The sequence below is a fragment of the Orbicella faveolata genome, unplaced genomic scaffold (assembly GCF_042242905.1).
Source record: "Orbicella faveolata isolate gen_17 unplaced genomic scaffold, um_ofav_v1 contig_26, whole genome shotgun sequence".
Taxonomy (NCBI): Eukaryota; Metazoa; Cnidaria; class Anthozoa; order Scleractinia; family Merulinidae; genus Orbicella; species Orbicella faveolata.
Window position 1 is genome coordinate 18,591,314 of NW_028301554.1, and position 27,708 is coordinate 18,619,021.

General features: G+C 39.0%; 2 protein-coding genes and 1 long non-coding RNA gene across 3 annotated transcripts; 1 reads left to right on the plus strand and 2 right to left on the minus strand.

The window, feature by feature from the left end:
* Nucleotides 1–864: 864 nt before the first annotated feature.
* On the minus strand, nt 865–4,729 carry LOC110040038 (macrophage-expressed gene 1 protein-like). Its single transcript, XM_020745226.2, has 3 exons — nt 2,833–4,729; nt 2,193–2,484; nt 865–1,640 (listed from the first exon to the last, which is right to left on the minus strand). The coding sequence occupies exons 1-3, from the start codon at nt 4,592–4,594 to the stop codon at nt 1,334–1,336; spliced, it is 2,361 nt and encodes a 786-aa protein (XP_020600885.2). The 5' UTR covers nt 4,595–4,729; the 3' UTR covers nt 865–1,333.
* A 2,404-nt stretch (nt 4,730–7,133) lies between these two features.
* LOC110040009 (E3 ubiquitin-protein ligase arih1-like) lies at nt 7,134–25,882 on the minus strand. The gene is made up of 18 exons (XM_089295295.1): nt 25,516–25,882; nt 24,021–24,088; nt 20,639–20,729; nt 18,922–18,993; nt 16,868–16,960; nt 16,700–16,755; nt 15,687–15,753; nt 14,795–14,901; nt 14,045–14,087; nt 13,308–13,379; nt 12,589–12,666; nt 11,633–11,685; nt 10,758–10,815; nt 10,590–10,673; nt 9,762–9,824; nt 9,562–9,675; nt 8,718–8,834; nt 7,134–8,261 (listed from the first exon to the last, which is right to left on the minus strand). Exons 1-18 carry the CDS (start codon nt 25,741–25,743, stop codon nt 8,178–8,180), a joined length of 1,548 nt encoding a protein of 515 aa, XP_089151421.1. The 5' UTR covers nt 25,744–25,882; the 3' UTR covers nt 7,134–8,177.
* Nucleotides 8,126–9,025, plus strand: LOC149108413 (uncharacterized). Its single transcript, XR_016208924.1, has 2 exons — nt 8,126–8,261; nt 8,718–9,025. It is a non-coding gene; the product is annotated as an uncharacterized LOC149108413 (long non-coding RNA).
* Nucleotides 25,883–27,708: the final 1,826 nt, after the last annotated feature.

Genomic DNA, 27,708 nt, shown 5'->3' on the forward strand with positions numbered 1-27,708 from the left:
CAACCGAAGACGAGTTTTGAATTTGGTTTGCCTTCTATTATTGCTTATTCCCTAAGGAACATCACAGTTCAACTGCATGTGACGAGGCTCCTCCAGTTCGTTCCTGTCGTCGGTTTCTTCAAGATTCATTTATTTTGTCATTTTCTCTCAAAAACATGACTCGTAGTACGCAACCGAACTACCTACTTTCCAACCCGCTACACTCTTGTCGCTGTCAAATACGGAACACCGCATACAGAAATGATTCATGCACATCAAGCAAGTATATTTCGTGCTCTCGAAACAGGAGGAACACATATCTTCCCGCTCTTCCCGCCATTTTGTTCCAAAAGATCAAAACAACTTGTGTACGCATGCAGAACTCTGGGTAAAAATTAATTTATTTAATGTATTTGTAATGTATGCATTAGGTTCGGTACATGAAAAGTTCGACATTTAAATCGGAGTCGCTCTGTTGTCGAACTGAACGACTGGCCATGTCGAACTTAATTCTCGGGTCGACGCAAATAACATGTGTCGAACTTAACTGATTCAAACGTCGATCTCGTCATGTACTTAATTGGGGCTATTAGGTTTAGGCTCGATTACCAGCCGCTGTAGACCGGACTCGAGAAAGCGGCGGAAATCGAGCCTATATTAGGTTCGGCTCATGAAAAGTTCGACGTTTGAACCGGGCCTAAGAACTCGCACGCGCGCGCGGAACATTTTCAAGAGCATCTACGCCATTAGCCGCGCGTGAACAATAACGTTTGTTTAACAAATTTGCGACTGATGATAGGGGTTTTTCCTGAAAAGTCTCTAAAAATAAAAATACCTTAAAGCACTTTTTGTAAACTTTATCTAATGCAATTCAATTCAAAGTGCTACACAGCAACAATTTGTTTTTATTTCTATTAGTATCATGCGATAGTTTTTCAAAGATTACAACGTGCGCATGCTTAACTCTCTATTGAGCGCGCTCTCATTGCACGCGTCCTAAAAAGGCGAAGAGTATCAAAGTTTAACATGATTGTGGTGACTGGAATTACAGTTACGCTAAACGATCTGAGTTGCTTTATCCATGTTAATTTAATGTACTAGGAATTCTAGAAATTCGGTCTAAAAATGTCTCCAGCAGGTGGGTGAACTCAAGATGACCGCGACACATGCAGCTACAAACTGACCCACTTGCTTACACTAGACATCTTTCTGTGGATGTTATATTATTATTGCTATCATCATCATCGTCATCGTCGACGTCGCCGTCGCCGTCGTCATGATCATCGTCGTCGTCGTCGTCATCATCATCAGATTGCTAAAAGTGAAACATGCTGCTCAGCAGCAAGTTTTATAATCAAACTCGTGGGCTGCTTTCATCGTTGGTAGTGCCATATCCAATGCGCGAATTCAGCGGCTCCATCAAACCACTGCTGTCCCTGTGAACGCTCTTGTGCCGGCGCCAGCCGATCACCATGGCAGCGATAGCTAATCCGACAAAAGCCGTAACGCCAAACGTAATACCAGCCGCAGTTCCAGCGCCCATTTTATCAGGGGTGCCCTGGGAAGACTTTTGTTTGTCTTGCGTGTTGGTCTCGGCGAGATTCATGCCAACTATACCAGGTCCGTCTATGCTGGATACAGCTGCGAACTCCGCAACAGAGCTGAGTGACAAAGCGGATAAATATTTCAATAATAAAATTATTATTTTAAGAGATGGAAGCCACGCAAGTTGTAGCTGGTTCCATGCATGCAATCTTTGAATTTTGAAGTGCTGGTTTCATCGTTTGAGGGGGACAAAACCGTAGAAAGCCCAGAGAATAAGCCTCTTAAAAAAACATAAAACAGGGCGACAACCCGAACCACATCAGTGGTAGAAACCGGCAACCAACTATACATAACTGCTGCCCCTGATCCCCAGTCCCTTCGAATTTTTCCTCAGCGAGAGCCTTGGGGCCGACCTGCACCGTTTACAAGGTTCTTCGTGACTGGCCAAACAAAACAATAGGCAAACAACACAAACAATGCCCCTAGCCCCCAAAACAAAAGAGGTGCAGATTAACAAGAACGAATCAAAATAGAAGTTTTGAAGAGGTGCAGGTCTACTGGAGCCTTGAGAGCAACAAGTATGGATTGGGAGGGGAGGGATGAGGGTTCAGGTGAGAACATTACAGTCGTGACCATATCGTGAGACCAAAAGATAAATCCTCAAATACCTTTTAGTTGCTAAAGTCCACTGAAGAGAGCCGGGACGTTTAAACCAGATCTGGCCAGTGTCGTGGTTAACTAAGAGCAAAGGCACAGAGTAGTTGAAAATTTTAGGCGCACTTGAGTAGGGAGGTCTTTTGATGATTGGTAATCCCTGGTTGTTGAATATGTTCGCTTTGACACAAAAGTTGATCTCACAATCTTCCTCGATGGCGCCAAGGTGTTGAGAGTAACCGGTTGGACAGGACTTCGGCCAACCAGATGGACCAGACTGACTGACAAACGACGCCAGGTTTGAATCTATAAAGAAGAAAGAAACGACAAAAATACAATTAAATAATAGCAGCCTGGTTGGACAACCTTAACCATCTACTGTTTTCCGTGGATGAGAGACTGGAAACTGGAGAAGAGAATTAATGATAACGAGATTTCCGTGTTAAACGGAAAAAGAGGAGCACCTCTGTGGCGGTCCAAAGTTTTCGAACATCATGTCTGGAAACTGTCTAGTCCATTTGATTTTCAACCGAAATTTTCGGATCAGTTTAGCTAAATGGTAAGCACCGTGAAATTCCAAAGCTGAAAGGAAAATTTGCATGTGCGACATTATTCTAAGTCACGTGATATCTATATCATGACGTATCTACATACCCTGGCCGTTGACTGCGGATTTCGGGACTCCAAGCGGATTACCAGCATTGCAACTGAAGAAACCACCAAACGGCACTGACTGCTGGTAGCCAAGCTCGTAATCATCACTCACACACACCTGCATTGTGGCTCCAAAACGCAGGGGGTAAAACTTGAGTGGACAGCTGTGATCCTGTGTCACGGGGTTCTTCAGCACCTTGCTGTAGAGTCCTCCAAAGAGATAACCTGTATTGGTAGGGACCTTTCCCTTAGCCACGCACCAGAAGGTCGAGTAAGTCGCGAATCCGCAGTGAGTATCACAGCATTTAAAGAAAAGCCAGCAGCCGTGACAGTCACGATGACAACTTTGGGGAGTGCGGCCTTGATGAACCAGGACAGCCTCATAACCGTCGCTGCAGGTGTAGTCGGATGTTAGAGGGTTCTTCTGAAGCAGGGCCTCGCATGGATTACCATCAGGAGAGCCTTCGAATTGGCACGTTTGAAAAACGCCCCCGAAAGTGTAGTTGTTCGTGGGACTCTCGCAAGATCCATCCTCGAGGTTGGCTTGAAAGCTAAAGTTTGGAGAGTCCATTTTCGTACATCCTTTGATGGTGTTGTGTTCGTAGTACAATTTAATAGCTCGCTCAACCACATTGGCTAATTTAAAAGTCAACTCTTCCGACAATTCTGGTAAACTTCCCGGTGTTATGGCGTAGTGCAGCGGATCGCCCGATCGATCAACTGCAACAAGATCGTCAATCAGTTGATCTTCCCACTGATTGATGGTAAAATTTACTCTGAAGGGCGGTCCTCCAAACGTTAATACGGTGGAATAAACAGTATTCTGGGTGTACTGATCCAAATCTTTAACGTCGCTTGTCGTAGAGTGGCTAAATTTTGCTCCAAAAAATCCGAAAAATGACGCACTCGCTGCTGCCGTTATCTTGCTTTTCTCTTCACTAAAGTCTGCGACGAATTTTCTTGTCAAGTGATCAACTTTAACGAGAACTGCACCCGCCTTGACGCTTGTAATGTAGTGCGTTCCGAAGTCGCGTACCAGTATTTGCCCCAGAAAGTTCGCGTATGCAGTGTTGTTGTGTTGCAGATGAGAGGCGATCTCGAGTAAACGCGATTTGAATTCGGGCTGAAAAGCGCTGTCGGGCTGAAGCTTGGCAGAGTACAGGACATGACGCATTTGGACTCGAGTCGTCACAGCTTTGTCTTCTACTTGATGCTTTTTTACTGACTCGAATTCAGAAGAATACGAACCGCCAATACTGCCAAACGAAAACATTCCCGAGGCTTCAGCGTTGATAGACTTCGTTGTTGTGGAGGAGTAGTTGTTCCAGTGATCGTAAAGCTCAGCGAACGTGTGCACTTTGCTTTCCTTTACAGGATAAAGGAACACATTATCAGGCAGAAGATACCTGCCGTCATCTGAGGTTCTACACTTGGAGTAATTCAGCAATGAAACAACACCCATATGTTTATTCCTCAAATTGTCCCATCCGCCGCCGGGAAGAACTTCAAATCGATAAACTCCATTTGAGATAGGACAGCTTCGAGGATCACCAAGAGGAAAATTATATGAAGAATTATTCTCAGCAAATACAAAACTGGTGCCAAATACGGCAGAAAACAGTGCACAAGCGAGGAAAAACCTAGCTATCAAGGACACCATTGCTGTATATTGAACGCATCCAATGCCGGAAATAATAAAGAGAACTCTGCGGTCAAGCTTTAATATGCGATTTCCTTGGGAATTGACCCTTATGCCAGTCATGTGACTTTCGGTTTCGTTCCAGGTGTTCCAGATCCTGTTTAGATTTCAGACACGTCATGTTTTCGGTTTCCTACCGCAGCGTCACAGATGAGTTCAGACATGAGTGAAATTGAACTCGAAAACAACTGCACCTAATTCTCAATTAATGCAAATATTGTCCAGCTGGCGAAACAGATGGGTACTAGAAGGTTCCACAAATACCACAAGTCAACCGCTAGCTACTAAGATGCTAATCTATACAAACGTTTTCATACAAACTGTTCGGTTTCCCAACAATTGATGCGCAATTGCAGACAAAAAAGTTTGCATAATCTCAGGTGTCATGAGCTACAAGGGTTTTTCACCAGATCAACAATGAAAACAAATCGGTTTAGAAGAACAATATTGCATTTTGAATTTGTCTAAATTTAATATCTGGCGTGATGACAACCTTGTCATGTCTACTTTAGGAAAGAAAATAATAATGTTCAGTCAACAGTCGAGTATTAACTTAACAACTTCCGTCCTGCGCGAAAGTACACATTGATATCTACCGGGGGGGGGGGGGTACTTGACCCATGTTTCGGTACATGGGTGCAGGGTGTCGCCGAGGGTTTGAAATCCTAACCTTGTTTAGGACAGAAATACTCTAAAAGCCCTACCCAGTGTAGGACAACACCGGTACGATCTATTCTGTCAGTGCGCTTTTTATAATTCTGATATAAAGTGGAAAAATAATCAGTTAAATTTAAGGATACCGACAACAATAGCATTCTTGTCCAGAAAATGATCTGATGTTGATTGATGACCTTGTAATGGCTGGTTAACGTCTCTCGGCTCGTACCATATCCTGTTTAGGACAGGTTCTGACCCTATTTAGAACAGAGGCGAGTAAAATATTATACCCTGTTCAGGACAGAGAGGCCTAAAAACCATACCCTGTGCAGCGGCACGTCCCTGTATAGCCCAGATAAGGGAGTACCCCTCCCCCCGGGTGATATCTGCTGTCATATCTGCTACGAATTGAACAAACATTTCCGAGAAAGAGAGGAACTGAAAGCCCTGAAGAACAAATAGTGTTCCGAAGCAAACATTTGTTATATTAAAAACCAACTGGTCACCTATTGTTCACTGTCCTTAACGTTCCAAGCAACAATTTCAGTACAAATTTACAGTATTCAGAAGAATACGAACCGCCTGTCCTGCCAAACGAAAATTTTCTTAAGGATTCAGCGTTGATAGACTTTGTTGTTGTGGAAGCGTAGACCTTCCAGTGAGCTCGGCGAACGTGTGCACTTTGCTTTCCTTGACTAGGATAAAGGAACACATTATCGGGCAGAAGATACCTGCCGTCATCTGAGGTTGTACAGTTGGGAGTAATTCAGCAATGAAACAACACCCATATGTTTATTCCTCATTCTCCCATCCGTTGCCGGATAGAACTTCGAATCGATGACCTCCTTTTCAAACAGTACAGCTCCCAGGATCACCAAAAGGAAACCAATGACGAATCATTGAGAGCGAATACAAAACTGGTGCCAAATACGGTAGAAAAAAGTGCACAAGCCAGGAAAAACCTAGCTATCAAGGACATCATTGCTGTATGTTGAACGCACCCAATGCCGGAAATAATAAAGAGAACTGAAATCAATATTTATGTATGTATTATAGGACATCGACTTAAATCACCGCACTATGGTGGACAAGGCTCGTGATTAAAAGAACGCCTGATCGCAGGTTTGTGATTACCATAAGAGACTTTTCTCTTTGTATTCTTGGAGACACAGAAATGCAGCCCACGAACATGTTCTTTCTATAAATTGTTACAAACGATTTTTCAGTAGGGTCATTGTCAAACACAACATCGAATGTAAATTGCTAATGTGCATCCCTTGACGACGGTTTTGGCATTTGTAGTTTAAGTCCTACTGTATTATGCAATGTTCGTGGGGACTTGACCCTTATGCTCCTTAAGTGAATGATGCGAGTTTCAGTTCGCTCCAGGCGTCACAGACCCTGTGAAGTAAGGGTGGTTTACACTTGCAACATAACGACATAAGGACATGATGTCGTTGACTGCAGTGCGAACATCCTGAAATGATAACATAACAGCAAAATAACAGTATGAACTTAACGACATAAGGAAAAAAACTGATCTTTTCCTCGTCGTCTGGTTGCCATTCGGTTCTAGGCGCGCCATAACAGATCGGGTTTAGGTTCTTTCAAGAAACAGACATGAGTGAAAATAATCTCGAATATATCTGTTACGAAAAACAAACATTTCCGAGAACAAAGTTTGACAGAACTTAGTGCCAGATAGTGTCTGTAAGCAAAATATGGGTTATACTTTAAAAGCCAAATGGCGGCCTGTTGTGTTTGCTGTTCTTCACAAATTTTCCCATGATGTGACCCTGTTTGTGAGATGTCGGCCTTACTGTCTAAGTAACCATTTCAGTAGAAATACTCATTACTATTCTTTTCAGATGAAAACTGAACGTGTGTTAATTGTAAACACATATTTGGAAACTCAGAAGGGAGGAACTAAGAGCAAAGACAACAATTTAATAACTGAGTTTATTTACAGCAACAGCATTTCAAAAAGTAAGTTAAAAGAAACGTGGAAACACACATCAGGTTGACAAGAGAGTAGTCAACATTAAGGAAAACATGTTTCCATCCTAGACATGGAGGAAACACGGTGAACCGTCAGACGTCGCTAAGGTATCAGTAATCTATCCTGTATATGATAGCATCAGGCCTTTTCTAAATCAGTGCAGCTTCAACTCAGTGATAGCTACGATGTGCGAATTTTACTGAAACAAATATATTCCCAGAGCACAACAAATACATCTTACCGCTCGATTCTTACTTTGCTGTTTGTTCAACAATACGCAGCTTTCCTTGCCGCTTAAAGCCACAGTTCAATCGGAATACAGGTGCGCAGCTTTGTGCTGTAACTTGATCGACAACAAATCAATCAATTAATCACCTGTTAAAAAGACACTCGGAAAAAACATAAGCGCTTTCTCAGTCTTGCTAAAACTCGTTTACCACAGAAATACAACACATGATTTACGCGACTGCACATGTTCACACCGTCTTAAAAACTGTCAAAAAGACTTTCGATTAACAAGTATAAAACATTGAAACTGTCCGGTAGGTCAAACCGGGTTTTCCTGTTTTCCACTTTGCGAGAATACTACGTAAGGAAGCGCCTCCCTGACTCGCATCTTAATATGAAAGATTTTGTTTCTTTCAAATGTATTTCTTTGTTATATGTATATTGTCTTTGCACTGTGTTCGTCACATCAGGAAATAGCGAGTCTGGAAATGGTCAAGTATAGGTTTTGGCTTGGTGGTACGCCACGAGTACAGTTTACATGAAGTAGATAAACACTGAGCCACAAACAGGAACGAGAGGAAGAAATCTACCAAGGAATTTGTTCGATTTTATGTACATTTCTACGTAATTTTCTAATAACATTTGCAAATACGAACTTCGTCTTTAACTATATAACAGTAAGTAATCTGATCCAGTTAACTCCTTTTTATATCCTAACATTACATTACATGTCTTTTTTTTTTATCTTAAGAATCTAGGGCTTTAGTCATAATCGATGTATTCCCATATGTCCGTTTCGTAGCCCTCATATACGTGGTCTAAAAGAACTTTTCGTCTCGCTTCGCAGTACCTGAGGATATGGTTAAGAAACAGCACTTTGAGTAAATTTCAAGAGAAAAACTACCTTTTTATCTATAGAGTAGACTACGAGTAGTCCCGCTTTCACTCAGTCCGTCGTGTGTTAGGCAAGAAAGAAACCAATTTTTCGTTTAGTCCGTTGTGCGCTAGGCGATTTCGCTTTGTCCGTCGTGCGTGACACGAGAGAAAATGGCCGCGCGAAATCCTGGGGACAAGGAGCGCGCTTCTCGCCCCCCGCGATTTCTCGCGGCCTTTTTTTTTCTGCCAGTTTCTTTACGATGGCGCTCGACGGACTAAGCGAAAGAGGGACTACTCGAAGTCTACCTATTATTATAAACACAATAAAGTAACCATTGTTACGGGAAGCATAGATTGAAAACTCGGATCACCAAGGATCAACGAGGAAAGGAAAACAGGAAAGCAGTAGGGATGCGGGTAAATAAGGTACCTGTATTTATCTTGGACCTTCTGTTTTATATCTGATAAACACTCGGACGTTATGTCACGCTCTAGGTACTCAGACAGAGTTTCTGTGGCCATTTCTAGATCTTTTTGATTGTCCTGTGTTGAAGCAAAAGACACCAAACACATTAGTGTCCTGAGCTATTTCTCAAACACAAAAAGTTAGCAATTAATTAAATAACTAATTTTATTGTAAATCTAGGAATTGTAATCTAAACATTTTAATCGTAATTTTAAAATTTTAGCAAAGTTAAATTTAAATACACGACCCCACAAGCTTTTAGCTTTAATTATTATCGTGTTTAAATAAAGTTTATCTATCTATCTATCTACAAGCGCGAGAAGATGAGAGGGTAGGGTGAGAGAGGGAGGGAGGGTGGAATGGTGAGATGGTGAGATGGTGACCGTGGGATGGTGGAAGGAAGGGGAAGAAAGAAAGAGGAGGAAAGTGTAGATTACCGATTACATAAAGGACTCAGTGCATCCATCGATAAACATGTTGTTCCTAGTCTGTCCACAGGCGTTTTTTTTTTTCTGCGGCTTATTTTTCGCGACTTATTCTTCGAGAAACTCTATTTGTGTCTTTACCCAGCCCCATACCCTTGCATTTTGGATCGTTCATGTCCCACACGGTTAATGTTTTGCTTGTAATCTCGACGAGATCGAGACAAAATAAAGGGTGTGTGAACAGACTAGGTTGTTCCCTCTTTATGTTCTAAAAGCTCAATGAGAAACGTGTCAAACGCCGAAAGAAAAGGACTGGAAAGTGAGCATACGTTTTGTAGCATAAATCAGGCTACAGTAAGAAACAAGCAGTTTTCTGTACCTCAAAGATGACGGACTGGTTGTTTTTCTTGAGGTAGAAAGCGAACACGTAAGTGTATTTCAGTGTGTTTCTGCACAAACACAGAACATCTACGGCCTTTCGAAGAAACTGAACCTGAAAGTAGAGCATATATAACCTTTAATCGCGCTTTCCTTACAAATTAAACAGAAACAATTCACAAAATTGGAGAAGATACAAACCTCAATCCATGACATGTTGTGCTGCTGCATCTCTTCCATCTTCTGCTTGACTTGAGCATACAACTAACATGTCAAAAATGAAAAAAAAAAGAGCCCTTAAATGAACGCTTTAAACCAGTATTAAGTTAAACGCCACGTTTATTTCCAGTTCCTTCAAGTTTCGCTTAATGTTTGACAACTTCATGATGTCTTTCTGTTGGTCTTCCATACATGAACTTCACATCCAGTCATAGCAGCAAACGCAGACATTTAAATCTTTTTTTTTTTATCAAAGGCCAGTAGAAAATATGGCCTAAAGGAGACGGTTTTCACGGTACAAAATAACAGACCAGAAAAAGAGAGCTCTGACAGGCTAAGCACAAGAATACTTTTCACCGTAACAAGAAATCGTATAAACACAAGCAACATCACTAAGTACGATAGGAATAACATAAAAGGAAAAGAAAGAGGAGCAAATAAGGATAGCATAAAAGTAAATAAAATAAATCACTTTATTTAAGAGTCGAATGTATTTAGCACTGTTGAGCTAACTGGCGACACCGTATTTAAATAAACAAATATTGCAAACAGAACATTAACTATTAATAATCCCAGCTGGTGCGAGGCTGACAAGTTGGCTATTTACACGACACGGTCGAGGAGTTGAACTCGGGACAAGCGAGAACAAATCCAGATAGTGGTAGATTGGAGGATTTAAACCAGGGACCTCCAGATTTCAAATCTAGCACCCTGAGCCACTCAACAACGCCGCCTTCCATTGCAAACCCTACGGACGCAGCAAATAAACTTATCAGCATTTTAAAATGTGTTGATTCCTCGTTTTCTCACCTTGGTTTCAAATTTGGCACTCTGGGCATGATTCATATAGCGATTACAGTAGAACAAGTAACGCTCCAAGGCTTGCCGTGATTTCTAAAAGAAATAATAAAATGATTGTCTTGGGAAAGTGTCCTTGGAAAAGTGATCACTCAATTGAAAGTAAGTATCAGTACTTACAGCTTGGGCATCTCTGGCTGCCTGGGCATCTTTCTCATCATAACGATTACAACTGTACCTGAAAACAAATCACACACCAGAGAACAGTAAAGGAGCTCAGTCAAGCAGATCAATAAAAACCGAAAAAGAATTCAACAAAGGACTATTTAAATGATGCACTACCTAACTCCGTGAGGTGACATAAATAAACGCAACTTATATTATTTTATGGCACGATTTTGTGCTTGACGTCTGTGAGGACAAGAAATATGAGTGAAACACTCCACTGAAAGTCCTATAGCATACGAGTGAAATACTTGGGAATTATCGCAGACAACTAGATAAATTGAATTTTTTTGTCCATTTTCTTTTCATCTCATTTCAAACCAAATAAACAATGTTCAAAATATCGATCACAGATCCTCAATTGTGTCAAGAAGGAATCCACCACAAGTTCGAGTAACAAGCGGACAAAAACTTTTTACCAAGATTATTTACACGGTATTAGAAACTTCCGTGCGACTGTTCTAAATATCTCCTCAAAAGAAATCATTTCTAACAACACCATATGTCGAAAACAAATTTTAAAGTTCATATGAAACACTTGAAAGTACTGGTGAAATGAAACTGATGAGGAAAATTTACCTGTGTTTGCACAATTTCTCTGATCTATGAAACACATTTTCTCGAGTTTCCATAGGAAATTGTTTTTGGTGTTACCTCAGGCAACTATTTATATATTTAGCTTTTAGAAAATGTAAAAAGGACAGTAGCATGCTTAAAGTTATTCTGCTACTAGGTTTTTGTCCCTTCAAAACTGAACTTGCTCGATTTCCTATTGGATTTCGTCTTAAAATGAACTGCTTAATGGTATCCAAAATGGAAGGGACACTAACCAACTTGATCCATGTGGTTCCCAAGGCCCCAGGCACATCCAACAAAAGTCAGCCTTTAGAAAGAAAGAACAAGAACAAAGACCACCAATTATTCAGAGTCGTTAACTATACAAAATCACATGCTCAGCTACAAAATACCTGCTGGCACATAAAGCGGTGATTCTACTTACCAAATAGAAGATGGTGTTCCACGTTCTCTAGGAAAATGATTCACGCTTGAGGTCAAGCAAAACTGCAGGTGGACGCACGAGTAGTCTCCTCCGCAGCAGCCTTTTTGACATCCACCCCCCTCCCAAAAAAAAAAAAAAAAACGGCGGAGGAGACTAACTAACGCACGAGCGGAACGCGAGTGCGTTCATCAATTTTTCTAGACCCCAAAAGTGCATTATTGCCTTCAACATAGGAACACCATGATCTATTTGGTTTAGAATATAGCACTGAAAGGAGAAAATATTTGCACCTGAGAAGGGGTGGTGAAAAATACAATGCACGCTCAGCTCCAATAGCAGGTATACAGCACTTGCATTCTTAAAACTCACTAGAAACACAGCTGTTGACGCATTGATTGTCCAAACAGAGAGAATTAACATTTTGATGAATCACAATCAAAAAGCCATTTTCCTATCGCTTCCTTAAAAAGCCATTTTCCTATCGCTTCCTTACAGTGTTTTCTAAAAGAATCGAAAAAAGTTGTCTCAAATGTTTTCATAGCGTGGTAGAAGCACTTGTGACAGAATTAAAGTAAATGAAAACGCTGTGTAAACTATCTTGTTCACATCATGTTCCCACATAATTTCGTATTCTCCCAATCTTCCACTGGCATTTCTATAACTTGACAGAAACACAGAAAATTTTTGTTTCTCCAAACTGTCAGTAACGGGAATAGCTATCATGGTAAACAACAGTAAAAAAAAATGTTTGTCATGGCCAAACATAATTCCAGTGAAGAATGTTACCTTGCAATTGTTGTTGCGACAAACCATGTGATTACAGCCGCCATTCTTTTCTATAGTAACATGGCACTTGGGGCATTCCTACCAAAAAAAGAAATACATTTAATATTAATAAATTCTCAAGTACAAAAGGTGAGAGAATGAAGCATAGGCAGATGGTTTAAAATGATTTTAATCTTCCCAGGTTACCAGGTAAGCAACACTTCGCAGTGTTACGGTGGAAACATTAAGACTTGGCACCAAAAGAAGTGTCTGATCAGGGAAGACGTCTTCCAATGGGGAGTTAACAAAGTAGTGTTTGCATGTGGCTGGCTATAGCTAAGTTTATTCCTGTAGGAGGTGTTCGCCTGCAGGGGATTTTCATTAGCAGAAGTTAGACTGTATTGCTGTACACTGTGGAAAGTGTGGTGTCTAATCACTGTGCATTGAGAGTTCCAGACCTAAGTTCAGCTACTGCATGCATTGTTTTATGTTCTTGGGCAAGGCACTTTACTCTCACAGCAGCTCTCCTCACCCAGGAGTATGAGCTCTAAGGGGGACCACATGAAATTCTCCTCATTGACTAATACTAAAGGAACTAACATAAGCTTGAGAGTAGATTTAACATGTTTCACACTAGAAAAATAACCCTGAGCAATTGAAGCTTACTAATACATTGTGTGAAGAGCAGCTTTGACATACATTTAACTTTCTTTACATACAGTTACAACAAGGAAACAAACCTTTGTGTTTGCCGATATCCAGTTTGATGTTTCACTATCATCATTGCACTTCTTTATCCACTTTTTAAGCCACTAAAGGACAAAATGTACCAGTGAATAACATGCACACAATAAAAAGAAAGAACCAGCTAGAGTCTTATTGTAACCTACCTGTTCTGAAACTCTAAATAATCTTATCAACAGACAACAAATGCAAGTATTACTGAATTCAAATACAGGTTGTGCATGCAGCCAGGTCCATCATTTGAAATGTGTGGATACTACGTTGCAAAAACCTCCATTAGTTTTGGATCTGATTTATTTATAAAAACCATGTGTGCTTTTATCTTTTCGGCAACAATGAACTCAACCAAAGTGTTTGGAAAATGCCAAAGCAAAGCAGACACACTCTTGACTGTGAAAGAAATTGAAGGAATGGCCAAGATTGAAAGTAAAGTAGATCTATAGGCTTTTCAAAAATTTCATGAACCATATCAAGTCCCAATTCATGTCCTGTGACAACAACATTTAGTTAACAGAAAAGAGTTGTAAATGTATGCGTGTTGAAGTCGTCAGGCTAAGAGCTCTTCCTAACCTACATTTTTTTGGAAATGTGCACAAATGATGTCAGACTGTCTAAGTAATGTCTCCAGCACAAAGATTTACAGTTAGTAATTTACAAATTTGGTGGCACATACACCGGCTGTTTGGCTGTTATTTCTAGCTCAGTGCAACAAACAAAAACGTAAGTAACTTACAGCACATCTCACAGGCTCGTGAACAGGTTCTCCACAGCCAAAGCTGAACAAGTAAAACACAACAACATTAGGCTCTTGCTGGTACTCAATGTTTTCAACTGTGGGGAAAACTTTACTTTTCTTCCCATCCAAAGCTGTCATGTAATAAGCTTTCTTGTGATAGTTCAATGCTTAAAACACACTTTTCAACCCATTTGATAAAACTCTTATGATATACCAATGCAAGATCAGACAAATACCAGATAAACATGTAAGTAAAAATGAAGTTTTTACCTGCCACTGCATTTTGTAGAACATACAATGGCAGCCATTAGAACACAACATCATTACTTCATAGTTTAGTGGTTAGTTTCTAGATGATAAGGCTTTTATTTACTTTTAATGGTGTGAGAGTCATGTGATGCATACCTACATATAAAATTTCAGTGCCAGAAGTGTGTTAGCAGAATGTCACTAAAACGCTAACAAAAGCAAGGCAGGGTACAAAGACTGATTTCCAAGCTTGTGCAAAATGTGACTAACTTTGTCACTACCTCCCCACATTTCTCATAAGCAAGATCAATTTTTTTAAACATTAAATTAAACAATAATTTCATCTCTGACAGTACTTCACTTCCCCATTGGGCAAATAAAGGATAGCCAGCATCCACTGGCCCTTAGGTCACAACTTTCTTTGCACACTGTTTCAGGGGACATTACTTCTTCTGCTCCACACTGTAAAGCACATTTGAATAATGAAGACAAACTCACCAAAATGTGTACCCACAAAGGCATGTCACAGGTAAAGCATCATGGTAGTTAGCTTTCACAGCATTTTGACAGTCAGGCCCTGGACACCAACTCATCAATCGGTTGCTCTACAAATACAAGAAAGCCTGATTGATTAGTACCAAAACGTATTCTAACCTCTAATCAGGATCAACACACACCTTGATAACCCTGGCTGTGAGAGATGAACAAACACTGAGCATTGGCACAGTTTTTGACACGAGTTGTTGTTTTAGTACTGTTAGTTGAGTTCTTCTATGACTTTGAGCATTCCTGCAGGTGTAATTCATGTGTCACTGCACATGTACATGTTAGCCAAATAGCTCCTCTCTACAGCCAGGTATACAAATAGACACTGGCAATTTGGTGGGATATCTTGACTACTACTCAAACTCAACAATACTCCTGGATAAGTATTTGGTCTAATTAAGAGTAGCCACTGTTACTCATGACTTTCAGAACAATTACGGAAAAATATCATGAAAAAGTGTTGGACCAAAGGGGCATAGATGTCACGATTATCGCAGTTCACATTACATGTACTCAAACAGGAGCTGAGTCACCCTGAAAGCCACAACCTTATCAGCACAATCATTCTACAAACACATCATAGATACAAACACACCATAGATACTAAAAAACACATCTAATGGCATTAAGGATTTTTGCAGGCTATACCAAGTTCATTACAATTCTTGGAAACAAACAAGCAAGATCCTTAACATCAAAAGATGGGTAATTTGGATGGATGGACAATTATTAATGGTGGACAGAAATGTATAATGCAAATGTAATTCCTTGTGGACCAACAACACTCAACAGCAAAGACTGTCACCAAATGGATACTTTTACAATATTTTTATACAGCACTTACCTCAACAAAGCTGTTAGCTATCAGATGATGATATCGCGCTTTTACTTTAGTGTCTTTTACTACTTGCCTGCCATTAAAAACATAACTTACATTAGCCAATTTGATATCTTGATTGTATTTTGCTTTGTTGACTGAATAAGGTAACCGACCAACTAGACAGACACGACAAACCCACAATTATACTGGCGTTGCAGGTATAGTGGAACCTGGTTAATATGGCCTCAAAAGGGACACCTTGTTGGAGTTGAAGTGGACTTGTGGTTAGTGAGTTCGACTCGTGATAGAGTGGTCCGGGTTCAAGGCGTTGTATTTTTAGGCAAGACACTTAACTCTCACAGTGCTTCTCTCCACCCAGATGTATAAATGGGTGCCGGCAAATTTAATGCTAGGGGGTAACCTTGTGATGGACTGGCATCCCATCAAGGAAGAGTAAAAATACTCCTCCTCATCATGATACAGAAACTGGAGATTAGTACTGGCCTGGCTTGTATACAGACCATTACCTTTACCTTTTTATCAAAGGAACATGCCCAAATGTCCATATTACCTGGGTCTACATGTACATACTACTGATTTATCCATATAAAGACTTGAGCATACAATTTAATTCCATTCCCATAATATGACAATCATTGCTTTTATTCAGTTATTTTCAAATGAGTCACCTGCTTAATCATCAGGGCCAAGTTGTTCAAAGGGTGGGTAATGCTATTCACCAGATAAAATCAACATCCACCATGTTCACAAACTACACTACACTATAAAGTGGATAGTGAATAGACCATTTTCGATACACTAAAATTCAGCTTGGCAGTGAGGCTTAGAGGACACAAACAAAGGAAATTGAATGACTAAGTTTATTCACTTCTTTTGTTTGTGTCCTCTAGTCCTCACTACCAAGCTGAATTTTAATATGTCGAAAATGACCTATTACCTTATGGATTGCATTATCAGTTTTTGAACAATTGTATAACCAGAGCCAGAACCAGTCCTTAAAATCTTAAAATACTTACCCCACAAAAACTTCATCTACAAGGATGTCACACTTATGAGCAGGACAAGAAATGTTCTAAAAACAGGAGATGACAGTTTAGTGCTGATGAACAATGAAACATGGTAATTAAAAAATAAAGTAATAAAGTAGAGTATTGGTTTATATGATGTAATAGTTAATAGCTTACCTCTCCAATATGCTCATCCATAACTTTAGTAGTAATGTATTCCTTCCAACATCTAGGACAGAACCTATGACTGCATTCTAAACCAACAAACATCTGTAGGGCAAACAATACAACACACAGTTGTAACATTACACAAACAAAATAGAATGTATCTAATGGGAATTTATGGGAAGTTTGAAGAGGACTGATATCAGCTTACAGAAAATTATACATATTTCCCTGTTGCTCACACTACTTGTCATATCAAAGCAACTAAGTACCGTAAAAACTTGTGTATAAGCAGCACCTTTTTGCTGAAATTTTGGGCTCAAAATGGCGGGTGCGGCTTATATACGAGACCATTGCTTTCAGAGGGGGCTAATTGCCTAGGTAGGGGTCAGATATAGGACTTAAAAACGTAAGTAAATAAACATTCAACATTTTGAAACCTGTTGCTGTTGTTGATCATTGCTTTTGATAGAAGTGGTGGCTCCTAAAGGAGCGTTTGTCTCTTCAGGTTTTAAACCTGAATCTTCTTCACGAGTAGTTCTTTCAAGCGATTCATTTGTACTTCCTTTGCGCAGCTAAACTCTAACTGGCATGGAATCTCCATTCCTCCACAAAGCTGCTTACAATGCCTTCTGCGACCGATCACTTCAATACTGATCTCTCCGCCATGTGCAAGAAAATACCACGCTATTCGTGAGAACTCACGGGGCAAATGACCGACTGTTTCGGTGTTCTTCACAACTTGAACCGCGTGTTTATCCATAGGATTGTTAAACTTGCGTCGAGCAACAAGTTTTTCAACAATTGAAGGCTTCCATACATGTTTATAAACATGGTATCCACGCACAGCTGATGTGAAATGGAACTTTTCTGTGTTGTTTATCGTTCGTTCAATTGTTCAATTCGATCGATCTACATGACTCGGCCCAGGCTTCTTATCGGTTTTTAGCTAGCCAATCAAAGTAGAGTGCATCTGTGAGGCGTTGCTAAGTGACCTAACCAAGCCGCATGTTTGTCGCTGTAAATAAACCTGTTTTTTTTGCATGAAAATTGATTCTCAAGGAACTTTATATTCAAATTTTCGATAATATGCTCAGCTTATACGGTTACCTATGTAGCATGGATCCTAAATCATTTTAGTTTTGTAGGTATATTTGTTCTATGATCGTGAAATGTCACAAAAACTTGTGCTAAGAAAACACAAGGATCAAGTCATTCGCAACTTGAGCATGGTTAACTGATTGTCTGTTTATTGTCTATTTAAACCAATTAGATTTTACTCTGTTTGATCTGCGCAAGAGTCAAAACATTCGAGACGTGTTTTCATACTGTCAGTTTATTGTCATCATGTCAGAAAGGGGTTCTCCCAGAGCATCGTACACTGTGTCTTTTAAACTTCGAGTTGTTGCATATGCTGTAGAAAAAGGAAATCGTGCCGCTGGAAAGCAGTTCAGTATAGATGAAAGCTGTGTGCGTCCCTGGCGCTCGCAACATGAAAAGCTGCTGAAAACACCGCAAAACAAGCGAGCTCTACGTGGTCAATCTGCTGCATTTCCTGAACTTGAAAAAGAAGTCGCTGCGTGGATAACCGAGAAACGCAAAGCTGGCACTGGCGTATCCACCAATGTCATATAATCTACAAGTCCATTTATTTGCGTGTGTATTTCTCTTGTGTCCAGACTCTCTCTTTAAATGACTGCGTGGTTACTAAGCAATCATTTTGCATCGATCAGTCAGAGATTGTTTCGCTTGGATTTCCGTTTGAATTTCATCGTTTTCCACTATCGCCTTTAGCAATAAAGGCAACATCTTGTCAAAAGAGCCTCTCTTTAGGAGGATATCGGAAATTCCATTGAAGAATAGCTTGTAAAAGGTATTTCAAGAGTTATTTAGCTCGCAGCAAATACACAGCATCAGATTTGACCAAGCTTACAATGTACAAGTAATCACTTTCTTTTGCTCAGCGCATTTTAAAGAGTTTTCTTTTTTTCAAAATCAAGCTCGAAAGTTAGGAGGTGCGGCTTATATACGAGTGCAGCTTATACACGAGTTTTTACGGTACTTACTGAAGTATGTGTCATTGTCAAGCAGATTTCACAGTTTGCGTCTGTTGATGCTGAAGATGATCTTGTGTTTACCTAATGAAAAAACACACAAACACAAGTACTATTAGCACAACTCTGCAATACGAATTGGGAAAAGGATGGTGTACGAACTTATTTTAAGTTATGTAAATAAGCCGTAAATGAACTTAAAGGGGCTTCAGGAAATCAGTGCCTGATTGATGACTGTGGAATCTAGTTTGAAGTTACAAGGCTCAAAATAATTTTCGGACTGTGGCTGGTCATGTTGACTGACCAAGATAACTTTAGCTTGGTCATGTCTTGTTTCTGACCAGTCACATATTTTACAAAAAATTACAATAATAATGGCCTATAAACCCAAAAATATACTTTGTTTGCTCCAGTCGATGCTAGACTGTCTAAAAAGTGGCTTAATTAATACAAAGAACGGTTTCTGTTTCCTTGATTCTCACCCATACCAACACACAACAAATCGTCACTTTACTAGGAATATGGCCACAGCTACACAACAAGTGTTAGGAAGTTTCCTAATGATGTAAAGTGCAAACCATAAAAAAATCTAAACTCTGATGTAGTCATATTTAGAGAGAGTTTTCGTTCAGGAAGAACTAATGATCACTAATCATTCAGTAGATTTTACCACTTTTGGTCGCGTGCTAAGTAACGAGTTAAAAAATAAACAACAGAGTCAGTGAGCGTTCTAGTGATTTCAATTATTTGCTTTAGGAAACAAACGTAAAAATAGATCTCAGAGTAGGCCAAAAGGAAAATATAATCTAGTAACATGCTGAAGATGAATGTCTCCTATAGTTCCAGGTATTATTTTACATAAACAAAGCCATCTTTGAATAGTCCGGGTGGTTATTGTTGATTTCTTTAAATCGATAACAATCGATATTCCTGAAAACAGGAATTATCAATGGTTATCGATTTTTGCCAAACAATAGCAATCGATAAAGAAATTTTTCTGTGAGTTATCAATTGCTGATATCAATTGACAGCAATTGGCAATTGATATCCATTGATTTCCAATATAGATTTTTATTGATTGACTATGCCTGATGATCTTGAATGCATGACAAACGGCAAGCGAACAATTTTTAAGCCGTTTGAACAGTACTTTTTCACACAAGAGATCATTATTGTATTTTTACAAAGAGACAAAATTTAAGATTTACAGCTGAGGATTTGATTTTTTTATTCAAGAATGAATAACATGACTGTGTCAACATGACATGACCAGTCAACATGACTAGTGGGTGAAGTTTTTGGCTGGTCAAGTGACCATTCTGGCCAGACATTGTCCGTTGACTGGCCATTATTTTGAGCCCTTAGTTGGGTTGATACTTCTTTGCTAGGTGTTCCTGTTATAGTCTTTCCCATAAAACTGTGAACACCAGAGAAAATCCAAACCTTTAAGTCCATTGCAGTTTCATCTTGTTGTATCTGATTGGTCGCAAAACAGTAAACATTCCAGAAATTTTCTCTGGTGTTCACAGTTTTACAGGAAGGACTGTAAATAGTCTGTGCTTGAGTTTTTAAAACCTGCTACATGCAGTCTTAACCTGTACCCTTTAATCAGAAGTAGAAACCTTTGGCTATGGTACCTTCTAATTTCATGTTGAACTAATAGGTCTTTATACAACAAAGCTCTGAGTGATAAACTAAGAACATACACTGATCAACATGAAATACTGACCCTGTTACTTGAAACAGGTCTGGAGTTTGTTCTATTTGGACTAACTATATGTGCTTCGGAGAAGAGTCTGTCTTGATCTCCACTGTAGTACCTACGAAAGCAATATCAAACAAATTTATGTGCTTTGCTTGGCTTAGTCATAACATGTTTTAGTCCCTGGTATTGCAGAGCCCTAAATTTAAAAAAAAAAAAAATTCCTGATAGTCCATATTTTGAATGTTGCACAATCAAACTTGTAAATTTGGTTGCCCCTGTGAATCCTTATGAGGAAGCAACTTTTTATCCAATCCCACCAGCCCCACTCAAAGTGGAAGTTTTTGTGGAGCCTTGAGACAAGATCATTGTTACTAAGGCACTGCAATTGTGATAGCTCAGTTGGTAGAGCACTGAACCAGTATCGCAGAGGTCATGGGTTCGAATCCCGTTCAAACTTGAATTTTCTTTCAGGCTTAATTTCACAACTGCTTAAGTCGTGGGTACAACTGTGATGATCAATCATGTCTTCATATCTTTCTCGCAGTTCAAATATATGACATTTCATATATTCACTTGCAGAAATGGGTTGGTCAGCAACATTTGAGTGTTATGAATTCTTCTTTAACAGTCAACCCTAATGGCCAGAAACATTTCTTGGAAATGTTTATGGATTTGCAAGCACTGATATAACCAGAAAAAAGATTGCTGAACTGTAATATACCATTCATGTCAGTCTCTCTAGAATGATTGACTTGAAACCAGTTGAACACACCAAAAGTTATAAGCAGATACAGTAATAAAAATAATGCATCAAGTGAAAAACAATGTGTCATTTCTGTGTTTACCTTCCGTCTGTAGGTCTATCATATAATTATAACATGTTTTTATTCATGTGCCTCTTCTCCTGAAATCTTCGCTGTCTTAAAAAGAACCTGAAGTTTAGGATGTCAAAAAGCTGCTTATACATGTATCTCAAATGTTTGCTGCCTTGAAAATATATGAAAACTGTTTCCCTTGCTTTGTGGTAAATTCTAAGACTGACTTTTTTCCCTGTTAACAAGGGTTACAAAATCTGTGAACTGAACTGGGGTCTTTTTTTGAAACACCATAGATAATTCATTTTGCTCAACATGTAGCATTGTACCTCTTTGTAACTCGATAAATTATGGACAGAGGAGACAACATTCTCGATGACGTTAGAATACTGCGAGGAGACAAAACATCAATGTATGTAGTAAAACACACCAAGATGTTACCTTGGTTTGAAGTACAAAATTGACACAGAAGATAGAAATTTGCAGTTATAGTACATAGAGATATGTTTGACCTTCACTTTTTCTCTATTCTGTTTCCTTTCCTTTTGTAACTTATGGTAGTAAAATCACATTTCGAGATAATGCAAATTACATGCTGAATAATTATCATTACGAATGTTAGATATGTTTGTTTGATACAACGAACTGCAGAGCAGTTGTCTTTAATTACATGTGCATCAGCTTCTTGCAGGTGGTACGTTCTCACAAGAAATGAGATGCTTCTTGAGAGAAATGAGATGCGAGGTGGTAACTTACTTTTGAGTAGTACTGTTGACTGATTAAATATAATATCCTCAAAGAAAAAAGGATGGCTGCTTTATTAAAAGAAATCCAAAAAACAGCCACATAGTATCAAACATTAAAAGTATCAAAACAGTATCAAACATTAAAAGTACAAAAACTTCCAATGTTCTTTTGTGCATGACATTCCATTCAAGTAAAGTTCTTTTTCAACCCATTCTCTGCATAAAACTATCTTTGCCTCTTCTGTTTCAACATCCAAACATTGCTTAGGAAAAATATGCAGTCATCTTTTATGCAGTACAATGTTGCACTGAAGTGAACTGATTTAATATTAAATTAACTTAGTTTGTACTATCAGACTTTGTTGACCACAGAACAGTTACAGAAGTGTGATGTTATAAATGTTGGATTTAGTTTTCATTTTGAACTGGGTTGTTTGCTTTTTTTCTCTTTGGGCAACAAGGCTCTCAATATTACTAGCAAATGGTTGGCAGGTATACATGTATGGTGCATTGTCTGTCACTTTCTTGAAGCACTGATGATATTTTTTGATTTCCAGTAAGAGCATTGTTTGTCCCTCAAGTTTATTTCCCCTTTGTAAATGTCATGGTCACATGATAATCACACTACAGTGTAAATCTCTTGTCAGCAATATTCTGATTTGCAGCTGAGATTCACTCAACTATCAAATGAACATTGGAATCAAATTAAATTGTGTTGTCATTGAAACCAAACTTTAGCCAATACCTCTCATTAGAAGATATTTTGCTCTTTGTCAGTTTACAGTGCTACTGACAGTTTAACTTCCATAAATGGCTAGCTCCATATTAATGCAGGATTTTATGTTCCCAACTATCATTCAAACTTCCTTCACAAACTCATAAAAATTCATCAGGTTGGAACAAAGGAAATCATGACTGCACCAGTGTTTGCACAACTGATCCTATTTAGCATAGATTTTTAGGATTTTATTTCTCCATTTTCCTCTACTTTACTTTTGTTTGAGAAGATATATCAAACACTCAAGACTGTCTTTAACTACAGTTCCAAAGACCTCAAGATTTATCTAGAAAAAAATGCCTCCTACACATAATATGTGGTAAAAACAGTTTCCCGCATTTGATATACATGTATTACCGATCACAGAAATCTCTCTACAAATGCCAGCAAAGTCAACACAGAATGATGTTACAATTAGAGGCAAGACATCACAAGAAATGCAAAATACTAAATAAAGAACCCTTCGCTTTCATGTTTCATCACGCGATTAGAAGTTTACATAAAACTGTTGCATTTAGAAAGTTTACTACGCTGAAGAAGTAAACATGCATTTTTTACGTTGTCCTGTAATACTTTATGCTAGACTGCACTCTTTTAGTCCAAACCCTGACAGGTCAAGCAATGTCTGTTAGTTGTAATTATCATTCACTGACCCATGAATTCCAGAGTAATTTCATGTACAATGACTGCAGACAATTGACAGTCCTGTCTACGAAATTTAATAGTAACCAGATTAACATTCCCATGCAATACCAAATTTTACATGAGAAAAGAATTCATTACTGAATGGAGGGAACATTCATGTTTGGGGACTTTAATACACACACTGGTCATGAGGCCATGAGAAAAGACTATATAGAACAACAACAAGTCACAACATAAATATGAGTTAGGCTGCAGTCAATTATTCATTCATTTTCTTGGAAATCTTTGCCCCGAGACTCAGCAAAGTGTTTCAATAATTTTGTCTGCAATCTTAACCTAACTACAACTTCCAACTCTGAGGACTTAACTCCAGTGACTTACATGCACATAGTGGTACAGAGCCAGAACAAATCCCAACTAACCTTTCTAGTAGCTTTTCTTTATCCCATTTAAAATGACTAAGAAGAATCCTGGCTGTTGGTCTTGGTAGCTATTGCAACAGAAACAATGAAAAAGTTATTAATTAACTGAAAACAAAGACACTACAACTCTAACTAATGAAAGTTATGTTTCCCTCATGCTTTTTAACTAGCAAGAACAACTTTAATAATGCTCCAAAATGATATCTTTTCAAGCAAGCATTAGACCCTATTGGGGTAATATTACCTAGGGCTATGAAGCAATGTCTCTATGGAAATCAATGGTCAATATTTGTCCAGGATGGTGAACAAGGGATTTATCGTCTTGACTTTGTTATTTGTTTAAGGTTGTGGAAATTTTACCTTGTACAACCAGTGGAGAACATTGGACAAGCAAATATTTAAAGCATTTTGATCATCACATTTAATCACTGGGCCACTCACACATCTTATTAGTACAATAATTACTGTAAAAAGGCAAAACATTACTGTAAAGTTTGCTAACTGCGAAAAACATTTTTGTCACAACAAACGACAGGAACCAGGCTGACACATTAATAGTTGGTGACAAAGTATAGAATATTGTTAGACTTTTACAGGACAACATAAGTTTAATTTAGTGCAGGTACTATATTGTCCTTCAATCCTATAAAAACACTGGATACTTTGTCAATCATTAACTCTGTAGGATATCATGCAGTGTTGAATACCAATGACTGAATCTTGACTCTCTGATACAGATTCTTCCCACTTATCAATCAATTTATGTTTAGTGGTCAATGGTATGTCAATTCTTTTGAAAGAAAAATCCTCATGTATGAAACATTTTTTCTTTACATCCAACCTTTCCAAATTACAATATTATAAGTTATTTACTCCTCAACTTCATGAAGTGCATGTATGCATAGTAGCTTTCTCTTGCATTTCCAAGAACCCTTTTAGTTTTAGCTGTAAATAATCAATACAAGTTTAAGCAAGAAAAGCAGGCTAAGGCAGGATATCAGTGAAAAAATCAGTGTGAATTTAAGTGCATTTCTTTAAAATGTCCTCATCTTATAAGAGGTAATATCTTGCTTAAAACAATAGCAAGTTATCCTGATACTGCCTCTAACTTGAAAAAATCACCTAGAGTGAGTATAAACAAGGAAAAAAAACTTTGCAAGAAACTAATGTTCCTGTTCAGATTTTTGCTTAGGTCGTCAGGAAATTGTGATAACATTTCGAATTAGCAAAAAGCTAAAAATAATATTAGTAACGCTGGAAATAATAATAAGCTCAACACCAAAGTATTAAACTTACCATTCATAGCTCACGCAATAAGATTAAGAGACTTTGTATTCATACATGTAGTTAACACGGGGTTGATGTGCCCGCGAAGTTAAATTTCAGAATCTTTAACCAAAAGATCTGAACAAGAGGAGCAAAATTTTCATTGTTGATGTTTGCATTGAGAAATAAGTGAAGTCTGACGTACTTCCATGAAACCCGGGAATCTTACCTGAAAAACATTATTAACTTCGTCGATAATATCGTTCATATAACAGACTAAAGCTTCAGGGGTTAGACATTCGTAATGGAAATCGTCATTTATGTGAGGTCTCTTTGGAGTAGAGGGTTCATCGCAATCGATATCGAAGTCGCTTTCATCGCCTTGCTCGGAGCCTGATTCGTTGTAGCTATCCTCGTGTTCGTCGTCATAGATCGCATCATCGTCCTCCGAGTCCATTCTCGTATTAATAATATCTACGTGTCGGGGAAAGAGGTTGAAAAGCAGTAAATAATCGCCACAAATTTTCCAGAAGAACACTGACTTTCATTTATACGGAGGAAACCATGTACACTCTTTGGGATTTGGTCACATGATGATGCAAATTCTATTGTGATTGGTTAAAATACAATCCAATTGTGACGTCGTTAATATAAGTAATTTCTCGCGACTAAGACAGAGGTCTGGGAACAAGGAATCTGACCTCTCGCTTCGACAGCATTACAAATATACATCAGTTTTGATTTCGCTTTTAAGGGAATTGGAAATAATAATAATTTTTTAATCATAAGCTCCTGTAAGTTATCTAAGGAACCTTCGGCTTTTTGTTTAATTTAATAAAAATTTACTGCAGTGCAAATGGAACTCACCGTCCACGTCTCAAGATCTGCACGCGGCAAGCACACGCGGCACGGGTCTCGAAAAAGCTATGACGTAATACAATGCAATACGTTATGATGTCACTCGTGCAAGCAGGACTGCATACATGTTTCGCTAATATAGCGCTATGACGTAGCTAAGTAGGTCGGATGCTCCAAGTGAAAACAACGCTAGGGTTCGCTAGAGAATAGGATTTCCAGATCACGATTCTTGAACGATCAGAGATAATTTGCACATGGAGATAAAGTTTGTCTTAGTAATCCGTATCCACACTCTTAGGAAGAAAAAAATTTTTCCTTGGGGGCTGCGCACGGATACATGTGGCTCGTCTCAGTCGAGTACCCGCGGGTTCCCTCAGGCAATGCACTGAACAATGAAATAGGGCTCTATAATGTTCAGGAGCACTCATGGACTCACGGAAAACCGTTTTGCACCAGAATACAGGAGACCCACGGGAGGCTATTGCGATCTTGCCTAAACATGAACAGTGATAGGAGATGATGATCATTGTCTTGATAACGATAAACAAACGAGCAAACAAACAGACAAACAAACAAACAAACAAACAAACAAACAGACAAACTAACAAGGAAACAACAGCATGTCGTGTTAGGTGGTGTTTTTACGTGCAGACGTCAACTCTTGCTCTTGTTTCACACGGAAAAGAAACAAAATGCAACAGCTCTCACTTCCAGATACTAAAGGATTGACCAAACAGGTAGCATTCACGTAAAAACGTTTAGAAATCAGACACAGAAATGTGTAGCTCTTAATTATAATGTAAGTAAGTAATTCTTTATTTAATGCGTGACCACTCCGATTCTGCGAACAGCCTGCTCGCAGACTAAGAAATATGCAGGTACTCTTGGCTCGAGCTTCGTTTTGCCAAATAATTTAATAGAAGAGTACGGTACCAGAAGTCACTTGGTGTAAATAATAATAAACCAAACTGGATGGCGACTGGCAGATTTATAAGCTGGTATGTTATCCAATAGGGCCAGGACTCAGGGGAAGATCCAGAAATTCCAGAAAGGAGGAGGGGGGGGGGGGGGAGGTTGTACACCTTAATATCTTTTGACGCCATTGGCGTGGATGGCGAGCGCCACAGGCGAGACCCTCTAGGAGGGTGGGGGTCATTCCTCCCTGGAATTTGTTTTTCTGATTCTACCCTCTAGTAAAACAGCATTTCCAGCATTCTCGACATTTGAAAAGTGTTCGTGAAGGCATGATATTAAAACTGTAGTTTACCTTATTCAGCTGAACCAGAAAACCAAAAAAAAAGAATGCAGGCGCGAAATGTACATTATCTTTTCCTAATTTGACAATCAGCCAATTCGTGGAAGTGAAACAATTTCTTATAAAACAATTTTATTTCAATATTTTTATGAAGAGTCAAACAAATAACAAAAAATGCCACTCAAATGCTGGGGGGGGGGGGGGGGAGGGGGTGCAATCCCCTAAGCCCCTTCCCTGGATCCGCCAGGGAACCACACTGAAAGATTTTAAGACATGCAACGTAAGCAGTTGCGAAAATCAAGCCTAAAA

Excerpts from the sequence above, each read along its gene's own strand:
- LOC110040038 (XM_020745226.2), bottom strand. The coding sequence starts at position 4,594 with ATGACTGGCATAAGGGTCAATTCCCAAGGAAATCGCATATTAAAGCTT. Across the intron at positions 2,485-2,832 it reads ATCCGCAGTCAACGGCCAGG|ATTCAAACCTGGCGTCGTTT; the intron begins GTATGTAGATAC and ends TCTTCTTTATAG. Across the intron at positions 1,641-2,192 it reads TGGACTTTAGCAACTAAAAG|CTCTGTTGCGGAGTTCGCAG; the intron begins GTATTTGAGGAT and ends TTTGTCACTCAG.
- LOC110040009 (XM_089295295.1), bottom strand. The coding sequence starts at position 25,743 with ATGGACTCGGAGGACGATGATGCGATCTATGACGACGAACACGAGGAT. Across the intron at positions 16,961-18,921 it reads TGACAATGACACATACTTCA|ATGTTTGTTGGTTTAGAATG; the intron begins GTAAGTACCGTA and ends TTTGCCCTACAG. Across the intron at positions 10,816-11,632 it reads GAACCACATGGATCAAGTTG|GTACAGTTGTAATCGTTATG; the intron begins GTTAGTGTCCCT and ends ATTTGTTTTCAG.